The following is a 24,183-nucleotide window of genomic DNA, read 5'->3' on the forward strand; positions in this document are numbered from 1 at the left end:
CTTGTGAAATATTTCTGGACGCGCTCAATTGTATTAATGTCCGATATGCAGTGCGGGTTCCAGACAGATGAGTTGTATTCGAGAATTGGTCTAGCAAATGTTTTGTATGCTCTGGGTAGTAGCGTAATATTACCGGAGAAGAAGCTACGCAAGATTAGGTTTACAACCTAAAATATTACAAAATATGATCATAAGTGCCTTTGTAATTTCAAACTGTCACTAAACAAACAGTTATAAATAGGGCTCTGCACACTAGAACAACTAGACACAAGGACAGTTTTTTCCCGAATGCCATCACTCTGCTTAACAACTTATTCCCACAACACTGTCAAATTAACTACTAAAACTGTATTACTATTCTTCTCCTCATCCTTACTAGTACCTATCTCTTCCCACCTATGGCTATAGCCATGTTGCTTGTATCTTTACAACTTATATTGTTTTTATTGTTTCCCAGTATGATTTGATCACTTATTAGTATCCTATAACTATCACTAAGTGTTGTGTCTTATGATTCTTGACGAATATATTTTATTTTTTACTTTAGGTACACTGAGAGCCTATGCACCAAAGACAAATTCCTTGTGTGTCCAATTACATTTGGCCAATAAAAGAATTCTAAAGAATTCCTCTAAATCAAGGATACCCTACAGCTTAAGACCTAAGCTGGGTCTTAAGTCCACGGCTGGTGAGCTAGATCAAATCCATTTTAAAATTATTTTCAAACTCCACAAATCAGAAGCACCATTTTTTTTGGGCCAGATTCACTCTACTCTTAACTTACCACATCTTTCCTCTGGCCCGTATAATTTCATCCATACAACCGACATTTTAGGTCACGGTACTGTAGCACAAAAGCATTTTATTGTAGATACGGAACTGTTTGAATAATTATATTACAGTATAAAGAAAGAGATGGAGAGGAGGGCTCAGGCAGAAGAGGGGGGAAAATGGCTTTTGTTTTTCCTGAGGCGGAGATTTTTTGTAGCCCTTTGGAAATTGGTTCACCTTCTGGCAACTTCTGGGGTCACCGCCTATACACTACAAAAAGGAAAAGCGAAAAACAGAGGAGAGAGTTAGTGGGCATAGACATCAGGTGACCTGTATTCCCAAATAGGTCGGGCGGTCACCTCTCCAAATTTCTCAGCATGGATATCGAGCTTAGCATTCTCTCCAATGCTCAGAATTGCCGCTGAGCTTAGAACTGTCCCGATGTACAGATGGAGGGTTTTTCCAGAGGCACCTCGACTCCCTGGCCAGGTGAATGCACTGAGCGTTGCCCCCCCCCCACACTTATCCAAGCCGAAAGGAAACAGGGGCAGGGGCAGAACGAAGCATCAGAAATCTACCTTGCACTCTCTGACTGGTGGCCTTCCGGAAACTTCGATCTGAAAAAGGAGAAAAGATGCACATTTTTAAAAATAATCCTTTGGGAAACATGTGAAACTTTAGGGTAGGGTAGGGAAGGGTAGGGTAGGGTAGGGTAGGGTAGAAGAGAAGAGAAGAGAAGAGAAGAGAAGAGAAGAGAAGAGAAGAGAAGAGAAGAGAAGAGAAGAGAAGAGAAGAGAAGAGAAGAGAAGAGAAGAATATTGGAATGGAAGAGAAGAGAAGAGAAGAGAAGAGAAGAGAAGAGAAGAGAAGAGAAGAGAAGAGAAGAGAAGAGAAGAGAAGAGATGGAATGGAATGGAATGGAATAGAATAGAATAGAATAGAATAGAATAGAATAGAATAGAATAGAATAGAATAGAATAGAATAGAATAGAATAATAAATATAGAATGGTATGGAAGAGAAGAGAAGAGAAGAGAAGAGAAGAGAAGAGAAGAGAAGAGAAGAGAAGAGAAGAGAAGAGAAGAGAAGAGAAGAGAAGAGATGGAATGGAATGGAATGGAATGGAATGGAATGGAATGGAATGGAATGGAACGGAACGGAACGGAACAGAACAGAATAGAATAGAATAGAATAGAATAGAATAGAATAGAATAGAATAATAAATATAGAATGGTATGGAAGAGAAGAGAAGAGAAGAGAAGAGAAGAGAAGAGAAGAGAAGAGAAGAGAAGAGAAGAGAAGAGAAGAGAAGCTGGAAGGGACCTTGGAGGTCTTCTAGTCCAGCCTCCTGCTGAAGCAGGAGAACTTATACCATTTCAGATGAGCGGCTGTCTAGACTCTTCTTAAAAACCTCCAGTGATGCAGCACCCACGCTTTCTGGTGACAGGCTGTTCCACTGGTTAATTGTCCTCACTGTTAGGAAGTTTCTCCTTAATTCCAGGTTGCTTCTCTCCTTAATTAGTTTCCAACCATTGTTTCTTGTCCTGCCCTCTGATGCTTTGGAAAATAAATTGACCCCCCCTCTCTTTGTGGCAGCTCCTCAAGTACTGCTATCATACACATACACCCCGAATTCTTCTTTTCTCTAGACTAGCCAAACTCAAATCCTGCAGCCGTTCCTCATATGGTTTAGCCTCCAGGCCTTTGATCATCTTAGTTGCTCTTCTCTGAACTTTTTCCAAAGTCTCAACATCTTTTTTGTGGTACGGTGAGCAAAACTGGACGCAGTATTCGAGGTGTGGCTTTACTAGGGTTTTATAAAGTGGTACTAATCCTTCACGTGATCTTGATTCTATGACTCTGTTTATACAACCCAGGATTGTATGAGCTTTTTTGGCTGCTGCTGCACACGGCTGGCTCATGTTTAAGTAATAGGATCCCACTTCTTCCCCCTGTGTGTCTTGCACCTTTCCTCCCCATCTTGTCAACTTCAAACCGATTTTAGTGTTACTATTCATTGTTTTAATGTTTCTTATTGTTCTTTTTATTGATTGTTAAATGCCTGTAGTCACCTCTAGGTGAGAATGGCAGCATATATAACATAGATAGATAATGATAGATAGATGTTAGATAGAAGATAGATAGATAGATAGATAGATAGACAGAGACAGATAGATGATGGATTATAGATAGATGATGGATGATAGATGGATGGATGGATGGATGGATGGATGGATGGATGGATGGATGGATGGATGGATGGATGGATGGATAGATAGATAGATGGATGGATGATAGGTAGAAGAGAGATAGAAGATAGATAGACAGATAGATAGATAAATAGATGATAGATAGATAGATAGATAGATAGATAGACAGACAGACAGACAGACAGACAGACAGACAGATGATGGATTATAGATAGATGATGGATGAGGTGGATGGATGGATGGATGGATGGATGGATAGATAGATAGATAGATGGATGATAGGTAGAAGATAGATAGAAGATAGATAGATAGATAGATAGATAGATAGATAGATAGATAGATAGATAGATAGATAGATAGACAGACAGACAGACAGACAGACAGACAGACAGACAGACAGACAGACAGACAGACAGACAGACAGACAGACAGACAGACAGACAGATGATGGATTATAGATAGATGATGGATGATGGGTGGATGGATGGATGGATGGATGGATGGATGGATGGATGGATAGATAGATAGATAGATAGATAGATAGATAGATAGATAGATAGATAGATAGATAGATAGATGGATAAATAGATGGATTATAGATAGATGATGGATGGATGGATGGATGGATGGATGGATGGATGGATGGATGGATAGATAGATAGAGATAGATAGATAGATAGATAGATAGATAGATAGATAGATAGATAGATAGATAGATAGAGATAGATAGATAGATAGATAGATAGATAGATAGATAGATAGATAGAGATAGATAGATAGATAGATAGATAGATAGATAGAGATAGATAGATAGATAGATAGATAGATAGATAGATAGATAGATAGATAGATAGATAGATGATGGATTATAGATAGATGATGGATGATAGATGGATGGATGGATGGATAGATAGATAGATAGATAGATAGATAGATAGATAGATAGATAGATAGATAGATAGATAGATAGATAGATGGATGATGGATTATAGATAGATGATGGATGAGAGATGAATGGATGGATGATAGATGATAGATAGATAGATAGATAGATAGATAGATAGATAGATAGATAGATAGATAGATAGATGATAGGTAGATAGAAGAGAGATAGATTGATAGATAGATGGATGGATGGATGGATGGATGGATGGATGGATGGATGGATAGATAGATAGATAGATAGATAGATAGATAGATAGATAGATAGATGATAGGTAGATAAAAGAGAGATAGAAGAGAGATAAAGATAGATAGATAGATAGATAGATAGATAGATAGATAGATAGATAGATAGATAGATAGATAGATAAATAAATGGATGATAGGTAGATAAAAGAGAGATAGAAGATCGATAGATCGATGGATAGATAGATAGATAGATAGATAGATAGATAGATAGATAGATAGATAGATAAGAGAGACAGACAGACAGACAGACAGACAAATAAACAATGCTCCCCACAACTGTCCTGCAGGTTCGCAAAAGCAAAATATTCTTCCCATTTCATCTCCCCTCCCCCAAAGGAAGACTGCTGAGCAGGGGGTCAGACTAGAAGGCCTCCGAGGTCCCTTCCACCAACTCTTCTGTTATTCTGAGAAGGTTGCCCTGAAAATCCCAGTCCTGTTGCTTTACCCCTCTGTATCGTATTCTTCTTCCTCGTCTTTTTCCTCCTCCACACTGGGGTGTAACAAAGCTTGTCTCAGTTTGATGGCCAAGATGATGGCGCCAATCACAACAGGCAGAAAGACAAAGAAACCCACGAGAAGCCAGTTTCTGGTTGAAAACGGTTTGGGCTGGTTATTGCTCCGGACTAAAACTAGAAAAGAAAGAACTACAATGTAAAATTCTTCTAACGAAAATACATAACTCATCTCTAAAATTCCTTATCCCTTAGGATTAACAAGGCTTATCAAGCAACTAAAATGATCAACTGTTTAAACTGAACCCAGAAGGCAGTTAGAAAACCTTAATGTACAATTTTTAATAGAAAAATATGATGCAACTTCAAATCAGGCAAAAATCTGAGCTGGGTTTAACATTCAAACCGAAAGTGGAACTTCCAAGCATCGTAATAAAATTATACCATCAACAGTTCTATTTGCAGTGTACACCTCTCCCCCGAAAAACATCTTGCAAAATGGAAAATGGGAGGGAAGGGAAGGGAGGGAGGGAGGGAGGGAGGAAGGAAGGAAGGAAGGAAGGAAGGAAGGAAGGAAGGAAGGAAGGAAGGAAGGAAGGAAGGAAGGAAGGTAGGTTGGTTTTGATGAGAAAGGAAAGAAGGTCAGGAAGGACGGGAGGGACGGGAGGGAGGGAGGGGAAAGGAAGGGAAAGAAAAAGAAAAGAGAGAAGAAGAAGGAAGGAAGGGAAGGGAAGGGAAAGGAAGGGAAGGAAAGGAAAAAGAAAAGAGAAGAGGAAGGGAGGAAGGTTTTGATGAGAAAGGAAAGAAGGTCAGGAAGGATGGAAGGGAGGGAGGGAGAGGGAGGAAGGGGGAAGGGAAGGAAAAAGAAAAGAGAAGAAGGAAGGAAGGAAGGAAGGAAGGAAGGAAGGAAGGAAGGAAGGAAGGAAGGAAGGAAGGAAGGAAGGAATAATGGCTCTTTTACAAAGGAAGAATGTCTCACTTGGAGCACTTTTGAAATAGAAGGGTCCAAGAGGTGCATAAGAAAGAATTATTGAAATATGTATAGTCAAAGAAACCAGACGGTCTTGGCATATTCGGGTCTTTTCCCGTGAAAGGTTGAGAGTATCTTGGCGGCGTTTCGACGAGGTCTCACTCCTCATCTTCAGGCTGGTGCTTTGGGCTTCGTGTTTCTGTGAGCAAAGCGTGGTCGGAGAGCTCTGACCACGCTTTGCTCACAGAAGCACGAAGCCAAAAGCACCAGCCTGAAGATGATGAGTGAGACCTCGTCAAATTGTCCCGTGGTAGTTGTCCTGTGGCAAGCCGGCCCTGGCAAATTGGTTGTGGCAAGCTGGCCATGCCATCATTGCAGGGCCGAGCTAGCCACAACCTCTCCTGTTTTGCTGCAGACAACCCTCCCTGCGACACAAGTACAACCAGTGGTGAGTTTCAAATTTTTTTTTTACTACCGGTTCTGTGGGTGTGGCTTGGTGGGCGTGGCTTGGTGGGCGTGGCTTGGTGGGCGCAGCAGGGGAAGGATACCGCAAAATCCCCATTTCCTCCCGATCAGCTGGGACTCGGGAGGCAGAGAATAGATGGAGGGGCGGGGCCAGTCAGAATTTTTACTACTGGTTCTCCGACCTACTCAAAATTTCCGCCGCCATCAGAACCTGCTGCAAACCACCTCTGAGTACAACCTCCTCTTGTTAAAATATGCAGAAGTGAGTAGACCCACCGCTTCGGAAAGTGCTATCGATGCTTCCGCCTAAGCCTCCTTCGTCTGGTACGTCGCAGTCAGGGGGAGCCCAGCCTACGTTGCAGTGACAATTGCCTTTGTTGTTGCACTTCTGAATGGTACCCGAGAAAGAGGAAGGGAAGAAAAGCCTATATTATTTCCCTGATCCCAGGTCAGTCTTCCGCTCCGGCATTTCCCACCCACCCTTCCGATCCTGGGGAGGGGACACAGGAATCCTTGATATTTTTGTACCCGAGATCCTACAAGGACTGGCTGTGGAGCCCTCCCAAAATGGCTGTCAATTTACCGGTACTACCATCCCTTAAGTTTCTAACTAAGAGATTGAATTGGAAGGGACCTTGTAAGTCATCTAGTCCACTCTGAAAACAATAAATAAATAAACTCTGAAAAGTCCACTCTGAAAACAATAAAATACCTTATCCCACCAGACTTGAAATCCTCGGCTTAGAAAACTTGGAACTCCGTCGCCTTCGACAAGACCTAAGCTTAACTCACAGAATCATCTGTTGTAATGTCCTTCCTGTTAAAGACTACTTCAGCTTTAATTGCAATAATACTAGAGCAACTAATAGATTTAAACTTAATGTCAACCGCTTTAATCTAGATTGCAGAAAATACGACTTCTGTAACAGAATCATCAGTGCTTGGAATACTTTACCTGACTCTGTGGTCTCTTCTCATAATCCTAAAAGCTTTAACCAAAAACTTTCTACTATTGACCTCACCCCATTCCTAAGAGGACCATAAGGGGCGTGCATAAGCGCACAAACGTGCCTACCGTTCCTGTCCTATTGTTTTTCTTTTCTTCTTCCTATATATATATATATGCTTATACCTCCTTATATTTACTCATATAAGTGTTTATATACTATATAATCTTTTTGTATGATACCTACATATATTGTTGTGACAAAATAAATAAATAAATAAATAAAACCCTCTGCCCAAGCAGGAGACCCTACACCATTTCTGACAGATGGCAGTCCAGTCTCTTCTTGAAAGTCTCAAGTGATGAAGCTCCCACAACGTCTGAAGGCAACTTCTGTTCTATGGGTTGATTGTTCTCACAGTCAGGAAATTCCTCCTTATTTCCAGGTTGAATCTCACCTTGATCAGTTTCCATCCATTATTCCTTGTCTGGCCTTCGGGTGCCTTGGAAAATAGGTTGATCCCCTTCCTCCTCTCTGTGGCAGCCCCTCAAATATTGGAATACCGCTACCATGACGCCCAGCTAAAATTGCTTTACTCTTCACCCCAAAGGAGTGATCATTTGCCGCTCCACAAAAGGAACATGTCCAAAGTGGCTCTAATACTTCACGTGATTTTGATTCTATCCCTCTGTTTATGCAGCCCAGAAAGCCAACACAGTTCTGGGCTGCATAAACAGAGGGATAGAATCAAAATCACGTGAAGTGTTAGTGCCACTTTATAATGCCTTGGTAAGGCCACACTTGGAATATTGCATCCAGTTTTGGTCGCCACGATATAAAAAAGATGTTGAGACTCTAGAAAGAGTGCAGAGAAGAGCAACAAAGGGGACTGGAGGTTAAAACATATGAAGAACAGTTGCAGGAATTGGGTATGTCTAGTTTAATAAAAAGAAGGACTAGGGGAGACATGATAGCAGTGTTCCAATATCTCAGGGGTTGCCACAAAGAAGAGGGAGTCGGGCTGTTCTCCAAAGCACCTGAGGGTAGAACAAGAAGCAATGGGTGGAAACTGATCAAAGAAAGAAGCAACTTAGAACTAAGGAGAAATTTCCTGACAGTTAGAACAATGAATAAGTGGAATGACTTGCCTGCAGAAGTTGTGAATGCTCCAACACTGGAAATTTTTAAGAAAATGTTGGATAACCATCTGACTGAGATGGTATAGGGTTTCCTGCCTGGGCAGGGGGTTGGACTAGAAGGCCTCCAAGGTCCCTTCCAACTCTGTTGTTATATTATATTATATTATATTAAATAACTGCCCCAGGAGAAGGCATGAGGGTGAAACAAATGTAGGTGGGCAACAGTGAACAATCCCTTTTGACAGTCCAGATCTTATTATTAACTCACTCCTTTCCCATGGCACTTTATTTCTGCATCACAGGTTGTTCTGATTACGGCTCGATCTACGCATTTCTGATTCATGCAAACCTTAAAAGAGGAAAAGGGAGAAGAAGAAAAAAACAGTTGAAACGAACAAAAAAAAAAATTTAAAAAGCAACTATTTGATAAAACGTGAGACCGCAGCTTTATGTTGAAGGAAACGATAGGATTAAATGGTGGAATTAAGACCCATTTTGGAAAAAATAAGAGAACAACCAGTTGAAAGTAAATCGGAAACATTTTTACTAGGAATCTTTACGAGAACATACAGCAAAGAAATGAAATATCTGATTTTGCACATTATAACAGCTGCACGAATAACATATGCACAAAACTGGAAACAGGAAAAGATACCAACAGATGAAGAAGTGATAGGGAAAGTTTTAGACTTGTGCCGAAATGGACAAGTTAACAAAAGAAATTAAAGAGAAAGAAGAGACAGATTATTATATAATCTGGAATAAATGGTATGAATGGCTTGAGTCTAGAAATAAAGGAAAAAATAAAGGGGAGAAATTAGAACGTACAGAATGTATTAGAAATGTACAATATGTAAATAATACATGTGTAAGAATCTAGAAAAGTAAAGCTATTAGTATTAGATAATTTAATGTAAATAAAGAAAAGGGGATAAGAAAGAAAAGAAAATAACAAATGTGATTTGGGCAGAAAGGTACAAAAGCCAAAGAAGACCACTAAGAAACGCTGTTTAGAAATAGGAAATATTTATATGTTATATGTGGTGTGTTTGTCAGATTGTGTATCACATTAAAACAATAAAAAAAAAATTTTTTTTTTTAAAAAAGAGCCATTTGGGTTGACATGGCTCTTAGAAACCTAGAAAATGGATGGCAGCAAAGACCCAGTGGGCTATCGTGTCTGCCCTTTGAGTTTTTTGTTGGTTTGTTTCTTTGTTTTCTTTTTAATTAATTGATTATTTTTGGTCCATTACACAGTCAGCCAGAGGTTCAGAACAGATTTAGCATTTTTTTTCAGCGTATTGAGTCTTTCCCAAGGACCTGGGATAGGCAGATGTACATTTTTTGCTGCTGTTTCAGATATATTAGGGGACTGGAGGCTAAAACATATGAAGAACGGTTGCAGGAACTCGGTATGTCTAGTTTAATGAAAAGAAGGACCAGGGGAGACATGATAGCAGTCTTCCAATATCTCTGGGGCTGCCACAAAGAAGAGGGAGTCAAACTATTCGCCAAAGCACCTGAGGGTAGAACAAGAAGCAATGGGTGGAAACTAATCAGGGAGAGAAGCAACTTAGAACTAAGGAGAAATTTCCTGACAGTTAGAACAATTAATCAGTGAAACGACTTGCCTGCAGAAGTTGTAAATGCTCCAACACTGGAAATTTTTAAGAAAATGTTGGATAGCCATTTGTCTGAAATGGTGTAGAGTTTCCTGCCTGAGTAGGGGGTTGGACTAGAAGACCTCCAAGGTCCCTTCCAACTCTGATATTATTATTATTATTATTATTATTATTATTATTATTATTATTATTATTATTATTATTATTATTATTATTATTATATGGTAGGCTTTCTTAATTGTTTATTTATTTTATTTTTGTTTACTTTATTCATTAAACATGAAACTCAGTCAACTGAACATTCAAAAATGCATTACAAATAGCATTGACTGGTGCCAATGGTTGATACGGGTTGCTGCCAGCTTCCTAGGTATCAACCAAGTACCTTCTTAAGATGTACGATGTTCCGAGTAGCGCAGTTTTTTGCAGTTCCGCTGGTGTTATTGCAGGAAGCTGCAATTTGTTGATGTATCTTATAAAATTCTTGGACATGGTACCAAGTGCCCCGATGACAATGGGTATCACTGTTACATGTTTCATCCATAGCCGTGTAGTTTCAATGGCCAGGTCGCAATTTTTATTATTATTTTTATAGTTTATTATTAAATTATTTTTATATTATTATTATTAACTTTATTCATTAAACATGACACTCAGTCAACTGAACATTCAAAAATGCATCACAAATACCACTGATTGGTGCTAATGGTTGACATGGGCTGCTGCCAGTATCTTAGGTATCAACCAAGTATTATTATTATTATTATGACAGTATACACAGCAAACGAGATAATTATGCTGGATTTTGTATCACATATTATTATTATTATTATTATTATTATTGTTGTTGTTGTTGTTGTTGTTGTTGTTGTTATTATTGTTATTATTATTATTATTATTATATTTTAATCTTTCCCCCGATGATAGACATGTGCTCATTCCAAGCATATTTAAACTTGGACTGGAACAACCCACCACAGGACAATTCAGAGCAGCTGGCCGTCTGCAAGAAAACGAGCAAGCTCAGAGAGCACCAAGGACCCCCACATAAAATATTAATAAATAAATAAAATAAACTAAATAAAAATCTACACAACCAGAAGTAGAATATCATTCAGCACTAGAGGCAAGTGGTGGTGGGGAGAGATAGAGAAGAGAAAGAGAGGGAGAGGGAGAGAGAAAGAGAGAGAAAGAGAAAGAGAGAGGGGGGGAGAGACAGAGAGGGAGAAAGAGAGGGAGAGAAACAGAAAGAGATGGAGAGAAAGAGAGAGAAAGAGAGGGAGGGAGAGGGAAAGAGAGAAAGAGAGAGAGAGAAGAGAGAGAGGAGGGGGTAGAGATCAGCTTCAGTTGCAACAATACACGAGCACACAATAGATTTAAGCTTAATGTGAACCGTTCCAATCTTGATTGCAGAAAATATGACTTCGGTAACAGAGTCCTTAATGCCTGGAATGCACTACCAGACTCTGTGGTCTCTTCCCAAAATCCCCAAAGCTTTAACCAAAGACTATCTACTATTGACCTCACCCCATTCCTAAAAGGTCTGTAAGGGGCGTGCATAAGAGCACCAGCGTGCCTACCATTCCTGTCCTAATGTTCCCTTTGATTGTATCCAATTTGTATGGTTATTTCATGCTTATACTTATCTATACTGTTGTGTTTGACAAATAAAAAAATAAAAAAATAAAAAATAATAAGAGAGGGAGAAAGACACGAAGAGAAAGAAAGAGAGAGAGAAAGAGAGAGAGAGAGAGAAAAAGAGAGGGGGGAGAGAGACAGAGAGGGAGAAAGAGAAAGAAAGGGAGAGAGAAAGAAAAAGAAAGAGACAGAGACAGAGAGAAAAAAAAGAGAGGGGGAAAGAGAGGGGGAAAGAGACTGAGAGAGAGAATGAATCAAAGCTTTTCCTTTGATCAACCAAGGCCAAGCAACATTTTGACTTTTTGGATCCCCTTGAGGGTAGCAGAGCCGTATTGGAAGAAAAATAGTTGATCCATCGTGACAAGCATCTACACCAGAGCCGGTATCTGACACGTCAGATAGTTTTTGTATCCCAAACTCAAACCTTTACCTTGTTTTCTCCGCAGACGGTACCGTCGTGAATCAGAAATGGATCTTTTATTCCCGGCCCCTTCAAGTAATCTAAAGTGACGCATAAGCGATTCTGCACTTTGGCGTAAATGATGGCGGCGTTTTCCAAGAAGAACGGGACTCTGTTCGGATAGTCGCAAACCAATTTTCCACACCTCAGGTCTCTGCAGACGGGATATAAAGAAATAGAAAGCGGAGCACAGTTGCTCATCCGCTACCACTGTCCCGTAGACCAGGGGTCTCCAACCTTGGCAACTTTAAGTCTTGTGGACTTCAACTGCCAGAGTTCTGGGAATTGAAGTCCACAAGTCTTAAAGTTGCCAAGATTGGAGACCCCTGCCGTAGAACAAATATTCTAACCTCGGCCAACATAGAGTGGGTTTCTTTGAGGATAGGTGAAGGCTCTTTGCTCGTTCCTTTTTTTTCTTCGTTTATTGAAGCCAGATTTGTTTCAGATTAACAAAGTTGGAAAGGATCTTGTAAGTGATCTAGCCCAACCCCATCCCACAGCCCAAGCAGGAGACCCTCGCCATTTCTGAAAAATGGCAGTCCAGGCTCTTTTTGAAAGCTTCCAGTGATGAAGTTCCCACAACTTCTGAACGCAACTTCTGTTCTTTGGGTTGATTGTTCTCACTGTCTGAAAATTCCTCCTAAGTTCTAGGTTGAATCTCTCCTTGATCAGTTTCCATCCATTGTTCCTTGTCTGGCCTTCGGGTGCTTTGGAGAATAGCTTGATCCCTGTCGTGACCGAGGCCCAAGTAGTGATTAGCCAAACACAATTCAGGCCTGAACAAACTTATTTTATTAAAACAGCTGAGCATTAATCCATTCTCAGCTTAGTCCAAAACAAATTCTTCATAAAGAGTCCTTTAGCTTTATCACCCACCTGTTGTCATCTTTGGCAGCCTGCCAATGGCTTTTCTTGGCAAAAAAAACCCCCACAAAGTTCAAGAGACGCTGACAAGAAGCAATGGAATCAATGTTGCTTTTCCACAAAGAACCCAACGCCTCGTTGCTGCTCTATAAAACCTTACTACCGGTTCGCTGGCTGTGCATGTGCAGTGCGCACCATATACCAATTGCAAGGTGTAGGCATGCACAGGGCATGCCAAAAGAAGGCATGGGGTAAGTAGAAAAGCACGCGGGGGTGGGGGGTGATCAGCTGTGGCAAGCCATCTTTTTTTTTTTACTTTTAAAAGCATTTTTTTTACAACCTATAGGTTGTAAGAAAAATGCTTTGAAAAGTAAAAAAAAAAACTCTGATGATCAGGCAGCTCAGCTGTGATTGTCAGAGCCTTTTTTGTTTTTACCTTTTAAAAGCATTTTTTAAAAGAAGCAGCAAGCAGGGAAGCGGGTGACTGGGCGAGTGGGTGGGCATGGGCGGGGGGTGGGGGCAGGGATTTTCGCTGCTGGTTCTCCGAACCACCCGCCGCCCATTGCTACCGGATCAGCCGATCCGGTCCGAACCGGGAGCATTTCACCCCTGCTCCTGCCGCAGTTCCCAGTTTGCTCAAACAGGGGTGAACCGATAGAAACCCACCAGGGTTTCTATGTCACAGCATAACCCTTGGGGGACTTCAAGAGAGTGACGACGGTCACAGGGCAGAGCCTTGATCTCTGGTTAGTTTGTTAGTGAGTTGCAACGTACTGCCACTGACAGTCCTGGTATCCTCTTGCAGTCGAACCGCAGTGGCCCATCCGGTCCTTTTGACTGTTAATTTCTTCGTAGCATTGAAGGGAGCCACTTTTCGATTCTGAAAAATACAGCACAGGTCCAAAGGTTACTAGAGACAAAAGCCATCTGAAGGCCTAAGACGACGCATTCTGGTTATTTGGGGGGGGGAGGGCATTTCTGCTGACAGTACTGCACACACACATTCATTCATTTATTTATTTATTTATTTATTTATTTATTTATTTATTTATTTATTTATTTATTTATTTATTTATTCTCATTTTTATACCGCCCTATCTCCCTAGGGACTCAGGGCGGTTTACAGCCAGATAAAACATACATATAAATACAAAATAAAACATCAATTAAAAAACTTATTACATAAGGCCGAATATTTAAAAATAGCAATACAAATAATAAAACCCCATTAAAACCAAATTCAAAATTTAAAATCCTAGTCCAGTCCTGCGCAGATAAATAGATGTGTCTTAAGCTCGCGGCGAAAGGTTCGAAGGTCAGGAAGTTGGCGGAGTCCTGGGGGAAGTTCGTTCCAGAGGGTGGGAGCCCCCACAGAGAAGGCCCTCCCCCTGGGCGTCGCCAGTCGGCACTGCCTGGCTGACGGCACCCTGAGGAGTCCCTCTCTGTGAGAGCGCACGGGTCACAAACACACACACACACACACACCGAGAAATAAATGGAGGTGGATGCGATAGCACAATGTCAGCGTGTTTCTAGTGCTTCCACACACAACTGAAAGCGGATGGATTTTCGCAAGCCTTTAGCTCCAGTGGACGGAGGCAGAGCACCTTCTATGGGCTTTCTTGTTTTTTTTCCCCCTCTGACGGCGTTTCGCTTCTCGTCCAAGAAGCAGCTGAAGAAGCTTCTCGGAATGAGAAGGGAAACGTCTTCAAAGGAAAAACAAGAAAGTCCAGTTGTTGGGGGGTGGGTGGGGGGGAAGCACCATTGGGACAACCGTGACCTGGAGGACTGAGAAGCTCCATAGACACCCTCTCTGGAATTGCCCCTAATATTATTATTATTTTTTAAAGAAAGGGTGCTTTTACCACCACTAAGAAGTAAAAGGCTTGAGATAATTTCTTCTTCCCCTGAATAGATTCTGATGAATGCTCCATCCATCAACACCCCCTCCCCTCCTCTCTCTCTTTCTCTCTCTCTTCTCTTTCTCTTCTCTCTCTCTTCTTCTTTTTCTCTTTACACCTCCCTCTCGTTTTCTTTCTCTTTTCTCTTTCGCTCTACTCCCTCTCTTTCTCTCTTCTCTGTATCTCTCTCTCTCTTCTCTCTCTTTCTCTCTTCTCTTTCTTTCTCTCTTCTCTCTCTTCTTTTTCTCTCTACCCCACTTTCTCTCTCTCTCTTCTCTTCTCTTCTCTTTCGCTCTACCCCACCTCTCTCTTTCTCTCTCTCTCTTCTCTTTCTTTCTCTCTTCTCTCTCTTCTTTTTCTCTCTACCCCACTTTCTCTCTCTCTCTTCTTTCTTTTCTTTTTCTCTCAACCCCTTTCTCTCTCTCTCTTCTCTTCTCTTCTCTTTCGCTCTACCCCACCTCTCTCTTTCTCTCTCTCTCTTCTCTTCCTCTTTCTCTCTCTTCTCTTCTCTTCTCTTCTCTTCTCTTTCTCTCTACCCCCCATCTCTCTCTTCCCTCCTGGTAGATTGCAAGAGGTGATTGGTGTTCAACTTCAAAGATAAGAGGCCTTCTCAAAATGAAACGGCCCCCTTATTCTCGCAACCGCATTCAATCCAGAAGCTTTAGAGAGCAAACAGGAGTGGCCGTTTTTTAGAAGGTTTGTCCTCCTCTCGTGAAACCAGGGTTGTAATAACACACGTTTTCTAAAGGCAGGGCTTTTACCCATCAATAGTGCAAGGTCCAATCATAATATGTTTAAGCTCATAAATGTCCCATAAAAAGTCCCACCAGGCCCAAGGTTGACTCAGCCTTCCATCCTTTATAAGGTAGGTAAAATGAGGACCCAGATTGTTGGGGGCAATAAGTTGACTTTGTATATAATATACAAATGGATGAAGACTATTGCTTAACATAGTGTAAACCGCCCTGAGTCTTTGGAGAAGGGCGGGATATAAATGCAAAAAAAAAAAAAAATGCCAAACTTAAACAGAGGCTTGAATAACGTATAGCATTTAATCTTGATCAAGCTTCAACGGTTAGCTATTCGAAACGTATGCAAGATACCTGCAGGTAACAACTACAGAAAGAGAGGGCGTGCTAGTCCCTTTATATTGTTTAGGAAGGTCATAAACCTCCATTTCCGGCAACTTTGATTTGTGTATTCTCTGGAATTTGGTTTGTGCATCCCCTGGAACAAGGTGGAGCCTCTTAATAAGCATCATTAGCGTTATCTCTTCCTGATCATCTTCTTGGTGTTCACACTTGGCTATTTAGCACCACGGAGTGGAGGGAACTCAAAGATCAAAGATGCGGTACGTTCTCAAGCAGGATGGGGAGAGATAAGGCTCTGATCAAAAGGTGGAACATATAGTTTGACCAATGCCAGATACTTCACAACAGACCCCAATAACAGCCCAGGAAGTTAGTCAATGTAGCATGTTTGTGTTATAACTACAAAGGAAACAAATATTGAAAGCATGTAGGTATACAAAGACATCATATATTTATTTTTTATTTTATTTATTTTATTTTGTCACAACAATATATGTAGGAATCATACAAAAGATTATATAGTATATAAACATATATGAGTAAATATAAGGAGGTATAAGCATATATATAGGAAGAAGAAAAGAAAAACAATAGGACAGGAACGGTAGGCACGTTTGTGCTCTTATGCACGCCCCTTATGGCCCTCTTAGGAATGGGGTGAGGTCAATAGTAGAAAGTTTTTGGATAAAACTTTTAGGATTGTGGGAAGAGACCACAGAGTCAGGTAAAGTGTTCCAAGCACTGATGATTCTGTTACAGAAGTCATATTTTCTGCAATCTAGATTAAAGTGGTTGACATTAAGTTTAAATCTATTGGTTGCCCTTGTATTATTGCAATTAAAGCTGAAGTAGTCTTTAATAATAATAATAATAATAATAATAATAATAATAATAATAATAATAATGATGATGATGATGATGATGATGATGATGTTTTAATTTGTATACCGCCCTTCTCCCGAAGGACTCAGGGCGGTGAACAGGCAAATATATCATACATACATAAATACATATGTTGCAGGAAACAAATAACAAGTTTCTACTAATTCTAGTATTCCCTTACAACAGACATCTTGACTTTTTCTACCATAATCTTCAGTGCCTCGGTGATTTCTCAGTTTTCCCAGCTCTGACTTCAACCCATTCCTAAGAGGACTGTAAGGGGCGTGCATAAGAGCACAAAAGTGCCTACCGTTCCTGTCCTATTGTTTCCTTTCATTATATCAAATTAATATAGTTATTGCATACTTTTGCTCATATATATGCTTATATGATATGTAGTTATTTTATGTTGATGCTTGTGTATACTGTTGTGACAAAGTAAAATTTTAAAGAAAAATGAGAAGGCAAAGTGACAAGCAGGAAAGACAGGAACAAGGTAAACCGCTCCAAACTCGACTGCAGGAAATACAACTTCAGCAACAGAGTTGTTAATGCCTGGAATGCACTACCTGACTCTGTGGTTTCTTCCCCAAACCCCCAAAACTTTAAGCTTAGACTGTCTACTGTTGACCTCACCCCATTCCTAAGAGGTCTGTAAGGGGCGTGCATAAGAGCACCAGCGTGCCTACCGTCCCTGTTCTAATGTTCCTTTTTAGGTAAAGGTTCCCGTCGCACATACGTGCTAGTAGTTGCCAACTCTAGGGGGCGGTGCTCATCTCCATTTCAAAGCAGAAGAGCCAGCGCTGTCCGAAGACGTCTCCGTAGTGATGTGGCCGGCATGACTCAATGCCAAAGGCGCACGGAACGCTGTTACCTTCCCACCAAAGGTGGTCCCTATTTTTTCTACTTGCATTTTTGACATGCTTTCGAAACTGCTAGGTTGGCAGAAGCTGGGACAAGTAAGGGAGCTCACCCCATTACATGGCAGCACTAGGGATTCGAACCGCTGAGCTGCCAACCTTTCGATCGACAAGCTCAACGTCCTAGCCCTTGAGCCACCATGTCCCTTCTGAGCCACCGCGTCCCTTCTTTTCATGTGTTCAAATTATGTTTATACATTTACCTGATATCTTATATATGCTTGACAAATAAATAAAATAAACAAACATCTGATTTCTCATCCTCAGTGGAGAGGGAGGGAGGGAGGGAGGGAGGGAGGGTTAGGGAATGGGAACAATGGAATGTAAGGAAGACAGGGCTAGGAGAAGAAGGGAGGAAGGAGGGAGGGAAGAAGGGAGGGAGGGTTAGGGAATGGGAACAATGGAATGTAAGGAAGACAGGGCTAGGAGAAGAAGGGAGGAAGGAGGGAGGGAAGAAGGGAGGGAGGGAGGGTTAGGGAATGGGAACAGTGGAATATAAGGAAGACAGGGCTAGGAGAAGAAGGGAGGAAGGAGGGAGGGAAGAAGGGAGGGAGGGTTAGGGAATGGGAACAGTGGAATATAAGGAAGACAGGGCTAGGAGAAGAAGGGAGGAAGGAGGGAGGGAAGAAGGGAGGGAGGGAGGGAGGGTTAGGGAATGGGAATGGGAATGGGAATGGGAACAGTGGAATATAAGGAAGATAGGGCTAGGAGAAGAAGGGAGGAAGGAGGGAGGGAAGAAGGGAGGGAGGGAGGGTTAGGGAATGGGAACAATGGAATGTAAGGAAGACAGGGCTAGGAGAAGAAGGGAAGAAGGAGGGAAGGAAGAAGGAGGAGGTTAGGAATGGGAACAGTGGAATATAAGGAAGACAGGGCTAGGAGAGAAGGGAGGAAGGAGGAGGAAGAAGGAGGAGGGAGGTTAGGAATGGGAACAGTGGAATATAAGGAAGACAGGGCTGGAGAAGAAGGAGGAAGGAGGAGGGAAGAAGGGAGGAAGGAGGAGGAAGGAGGGTTAGGAATGGGAACAGTGGAATATAAGGAAGACAGGGCTAGAGAAGAAGGGAGGAAGGAGGAGGGAAGAAGGAGGAGGAGGTTAGAATGGGAACAGTGGAATATAAGGAAGACAGGGCTAGGAGAAGAAGGAAGGAGGAAGAAGGAGGAGGAGGTTAAATGGGAACAGTGAAATATAAGGAAGACAGGGCTAGGAGAAGAAGGGAGGAAGGAGGGAAGGAAGAAGAGAGGGAGGGAGGGAGGGAGGGTTAGGGAATGGGAACAGTGGAATGTAAGGAAGACAGGGCTAGAAGAAGGGAGGAAGGAGGGAGGGAAGAAGGGAGGGAGGGAGGGTTAGGGAATGGGAACAGTGGAGTGTAAGGAAGACAGGGCTAAGGAAGGAAGGAGGGAGGGAGGAAGGAAGGAAGAAAGAAGGAGAGTGTTATGTATTAACAGTTGTGCCTTTAAATATTTGAGCGGGAAATCAGCACGTTGCTGATTGGACGAAGCCTCCAGCAGAACTGTATAAAAGGAGAGGTTTTAGCCCCAGCCTGTTGCTGGGTTCACCCTATATTAAAGAGCTGTTGTCACTACCCTGGTCTCCAGCCTCGTTACTTCCCGAACATAACATTGGCGACGAAGGTGGGATATCGAGGCTAAAGGAGAACCAGAACCGAGCTGAAGCACGCTAGTTCCGAACCCAGCAAACTCAGGGCAGAAACGCGGAAATGGCAAACACGCCACCCGCACCGTACAACCCGGGCAAGGAGAAATGGGGAACATATATGACCCGTTTCGAAAGCTTTCTAGAAGCCAACGAACTACAGGGGATCCCTGATAACCGCAAGCGGGCTTACTTCCTAAGCCATTGCGGGCCGGAGGTAATCGAGATTGCGGAAGCCCTGGCAGAGCCAACGCCGATACAATCGGTATCGTGGCCGACTCTGCAGACTTTGCTGAAGAACCATTTCGCACCGACGCCGTCCAAATACGTGCAGCGGTTTGAATTCGGAGAACGTAGACAGATGGAGGGCGAGTCCATCGGTGACTACATGGCCGCTTTAAGAAGAGCGTCCAAGGACTGCGGATACCGAGACTTAGACGAAGTGCTACTTGAGCAACTCATCCGAGGGGTCAAGGACATCCGCCTACGGCGACGACTGCTAGCCAGGAGCAACCTGACACTAGCCACCGCTCTGGACGAGGCCAGAGCACACGAAATGTCTACTAAAGCAGCAGAGACTCTGCAAAGCCTCTTCAATCCAAGACGAAGCGCAAGGCCAACGCCAGTACACCAGGAGGAGATTCAGTCCGAATCAAGGTGAGGGCGAGGATGAGGAAGGGTCTGCCGGACGAGAAACGCGACACGGAGGACCGTGACGAAAAGCGGAAGCTGTGGAGGGCAGCATCAGCGCCAACGCTGCAGGTTTAAAGACGCAACATGCCGGCGGTGTGGAAGAAAGGACACTTAGCTCAGGTTTGCAGAGCGCCCAACCTTCCCGCCGAAAATTCAAATCGGCCAATCAAAACGCTGGAACCGGAAAGGCGGCCCGCGATTGGTTCTAACAAGAAAGGCGCAAGTCTAACCAAACGACTGTCATTATAGGTCGGCGCTACCAACCAAAGTGGAAAAGAAGATTTTCACAAAGCCCAAGATCGAGGGAGTACGGTGCAGGCTTGAAGTGGACACGGATCAGCGATCACCATCATGTCCTGGGACACCCTGGCGAAGTCGCTGCCGTCCGTCGCGGCGCCATCTGCAAGCACAGCGGCTACGAGTGCACGACTACCAGGGAATCGCATCCCTGTTCGAGGGACCACCTCCGTCCGAGTCGAGCACGGCCCTCATAAAAGACCCTGCCCATCACGATCGCCGAAGGAACTCTGCCCAGTCTGTTGGGACTAGACTGGTTTCGTGCCCTGGGCATGGGAGTGACTGGCATCTACAGAAGTGACTGCAATTTGAAAGACATTCTCTTTAACGAGTTCAAGATGTCTTCAAGGACTGCCTGGGCAAGTACAAGGGGACCCCTATTTCCTTCAACTTAGACCCCCAGGTAGCCCCCATTAGGCTTAAGGCGAGGAGAGTCCCTTTTGCCCTAAAACCAAAAATTGATAAGGAGCTGGACAAGCTCATAAATCAGGGGGTCTTGGTGCCAGTCGATCACGCAAAGTGGGAGACGCCAATCGTCACCCCCATCAAATCGGACGGGTCAATTAGAATTTGCGCTGACTACAAGGCGACGCTTAACAAAGCCTTACAGAAAAGCGCACCGGTTCCCGTAGTGCAACATTTATTGCACTCTTGGGGCAAGGGCAAGTCTTTGCAAAGTTAGACTTGGCCCAAGCCTACCAACAACTGCCAGTAGGCGCCCGCTGGCGAAGCCCAAGCGATTGTGACGCACAGGGGGCATTCAAGTGCACCGATTGCAATTTGGGGTTAGTGTGGCACCAGGGCTGTTCCAAAACCTGATGGAACGACTACTGCAAGGGCTCCCAGGGTAGTTCCTACTTGATGATGTCCTAATTTCAGGGAAAACATGGAGGAATTGGGGAGCGGTTAAGAAAGGTCTTGAGCATTTTCCGGACAGCGGATTAAAAGTCAAGACAAATAAATGTCAGATAGGGGTCGAATCGGTCGATTTCTTGGGCTACGGATAGACAAGAAAGGAATTCACCCTACTGAGAGCAAGTTAAGGCAATTAGGAAGGCTCCAGCGCCCAAAAACAAAGCAGAGCTGCAGGCATTCCTGGGATTGGTTAATTTTTCGCGGTCTTTTAAAGAACAAAGCAACTGCTATGGAACCGCTGCATAGGCTCTTAGGAAAAATACTGTTTGGTCTTGGGGAAAGTCAGAAAATAGGGCTTTTGTAGCAGTAAAGCACCTGCTCTCAAGTGATAGCCTGCTCATCCAATATCACGACTCACTACCCCTAGTGCTGGTTTGCGATGCATCCCCTTATGGGGTGGGGGGTGTTCTCAGCCATAGACTTCCAAACGGCACAGAAGCCCCTATAGCGTTCTACTCTAGAACGATGTCCTCCCAGAGAGGAACTACAGCCAATTAGACAAAGAAGCATTAGCCATTGTATCAGGGGTCAAAAAATTCCATGAGTATGTCTTTGGGCGGAATTTTGAAATCGTGACTGACCACAGACCGTTACTGGGATTACTGGCTGGCGACGGCCGCGCCTGTGGCACTTTCGCCACGCTTGACTCGATGGACTATATTTTTAGCCGCTTACTCATACAAGCTGCAGCATCGACCGGGGAAAGAAGTGGGGCATGCAGACGCATTGAGCCGATGCCCACTGCCAGGGGCGACCGAAGACCCCACTCCGGGGACACCCATCCTCCTTATTGACTCGTTGGACTCTGGCCCAGTCACATCAAAGGAAGTGGCTCGGCATCATACCGGACATTGTGTTAAGGACTGTACTCGGTTGGGTACAGAGAGGGTGGCCGCTGCGCCGCTTAACGGTTCAAAGAATTTGTTAAGAAACGTCATGAGCACTGGGCTCAACGGGGGTGCCAGTAATGGGGTGATCGTGTGATAATTCCTGTTAAGTTAAGGGCAAGGTATTGGACCTCCTCCACGAGGTCACCCAGGCATCGTAAGGATGAAGGGTTAGCTAGAAGCTATGTATGGTGGCCACTCATGGACGCAGAGATTGCTGAGAGGGTAGGGAAATGCCAAGCTTGCCAAGAGTCCAGACCGCTACCCCAACAGCCCCAGTCAGAGAATGGGAAAAGCCCCAAGGGCCTTGGTCAAGAATCCACATTGACTTTGCTGGCCCTTTCACGGCCAAAGTCCTAGTGGTGGTGGACGATTTTCCAAATGGTTAGAGATCATACTTATGAAGTCCACCACAGCCGAAGCCCAAACGATTGTGACGCACAGGGGGCATTCAAGTGCACCGATTGCAATTTGGGGTTAGTGTGGCACCAGGGCTGTTCCAAAACCTGATGGAACGACTACTGCAAGGGCTCCCAGGGTAGTTCCTACTGATGATGTCCTAATTTCAGGGAAAACATGGAGGAATTGGGGAGGTTAAGAAAGGTCTTGAGCATTTTCCGGACAGCCGGATTAAAAGTCAAGACAAATAAATGTCAGATAGGGGTCGAATCGTCGATTTCTTGGGCTACCGGATAGACAAGAAAGGAATTCACCCTACTGAGAGCAAGTTAAGGCAATTAGGAAGGCTCCAGCGCCCAAAAACAAAGCAGAGCTGCAGGCATTCCTGGGATTGGTTAATTTTACGCGTCTTTTTAAAGAACAAAGCAACTGCTATGGAACCGCTGCATAGGCTCTTAGGAAAAATACTGTTTGGTCTTGGGGAAAGTCAGAAAATAGGGCTTTTGAAGCAGTAAAGAACCTGCTCTCAAGTGATAGCCTGCTCATCCAATATCACGACTCACTACCCCTAGTGCTGGTTTATGGCGCCCCTTATGGGGTGGGGGCTGTACTCAGCCATAGACTTCCAAACGGCACAGAAGCCCCTATAGCGTTCTACTCTAGAACGATGTCCTCCCCAGAGAGGAACTACAGCCAATTAGACAAAGAAGCATTAGCCATTGTATCAGGGTCAAAAATTCCATGAGTATGTCTTTGGGCGGAATTTTGAAATCGTGACTGACCACAGACCGTTACTGGGATTACTGGCTGGCGACCGGCCAACGCCTGTGGCACTTTCGCCACGTTTGACTCGATGGACTATATTTTTAGCCGCTTACTCATACAAGCTGCAGCATCGACCGGGGAAAGAAGTGGGGCATGCAGACGCATTGAGCCGATGCCCACTGCCAGGGCGATCAAGACCCCACTCCGGGGACACCCATCCTCCTTATTGACTGTTGACTCTGGCCCAGTCACATCAAAGGAAGTGGCTCGGGCATCATACCGGGACATTGTGCTAAGGACTGTACTCGGTTGGGTACAGAGAGGGTGGCCCGCTGCGCCGGGCGAACGGTTCAAAGAATTTGTTAAGAAACGTGATGAGCTCTCGGCTCAAGGGGGGTGCCTGTTATGGGGTGATCGTGTGATAATTCCTGCTAAGTTAAGGGGCAAGGTATTGGACCTCCTCCACGAGGGTCACCCAGGCATCGTAAGGATGAAGGGGTTAGCTAGAAGCTATGTATGGTGGCCACTCATGGACGCAGAGATTGCTGAGAGGGTAGGGAAATGCCAAGCTTGCCAAGAGTCCAGACCGCTACCCCCAACAGCCCCAGTCAGAGAATGGGAAAAGCCCCAAGGGCCTTGGTCAAGAATTCACATTGACTTTGCTGGCCCCTTTCACGGCCAAACGTTCCTAGTGGTGGTGGACGCATTTTCCAAATGGTTAGAGATCATACTTATGAAGTCTACCACAGCCGAAGCAGTAATCGCAACCCTGCGCCACCTATTCGCAACTCACGGGTTGCCGGACACTCCGGTGGCCCGCAATGGGCCCCAATTCCCCGCAGGCCAGTTTGAAGAGTACCTGGCAGAGGAAGGCATCCGACATGCCTCTCTGCACCTTTCCACCCTGCGTCGAATGGCCTTGCAGAGCGTTCCGTCCGGAGCGCTAAGGAGGCATTGTCCAGGCTCAAGCCAGGTGACTGGCAAACGAAAATAGACTTTTTCCTAGCCGTCCAGCACAGAACCCCAAGCACAGCCACGGGAAAAAGCCCAGCCG

General features: G+C 43.8%; 1 protein-coding gene across 1 annotated transcript in view; it reads right to left on the reverse strand.

Annotated features, from left to right (window-relative positions):
- Positions 1 to 4,612: 4,612 nt before the first annotated feature.
- LOC131203919 (disintegrin and metalloproteinase domain-containing protein 2-like) overlaps positions 4,613 to 24,183 on the reverse strand; it is a 46,514-nt gene continuing 26,943 nt past the window's right edge. The window contains exons 13-17 of the mRNA XM_058194646.1: positions 13,503 to 13,608; positions 11,835 to 12,018; positions 8,413 to 8,493; positions 6,335 to 6,446; positions 4,613 to 4,800 (exon numbers count right to left, since the gene is read on the reverse strand). Coding sequence (XP_058050629.1) covers positions 4,613 to 4,800; positions 6,335 to 6,446; positions 8,413 to 8,493; positions 11,835 to 12,018; positions 13,503 to 13,608 — 671 coding nt within the window. The remainder of the gene's footprint in view (positions 4,801 to 6,334; positions 6,447 to 8,412; positions 8,494 to 11,834; positions 12,019 to 13,502; positions 13,609 to 24,183) is intronic.

The sequence above is a fragment of the Ahaetulla prasina genome, chromosome 9, assembly GCF_028640845.1.
Source record: "Ahaetulla prasina isolate Xishuangbanna chromosome 9, ASM2864084v1, whole genome shotgun sequence".
In the NCBI taxonomy this organism is placed as follows: domain Eukaryota; kingdom Metazoa; phylum Chordata; class Lepidosauria; order Squamata; family Colubridae; genus Ahaetulla; species Ahaetulla prasina.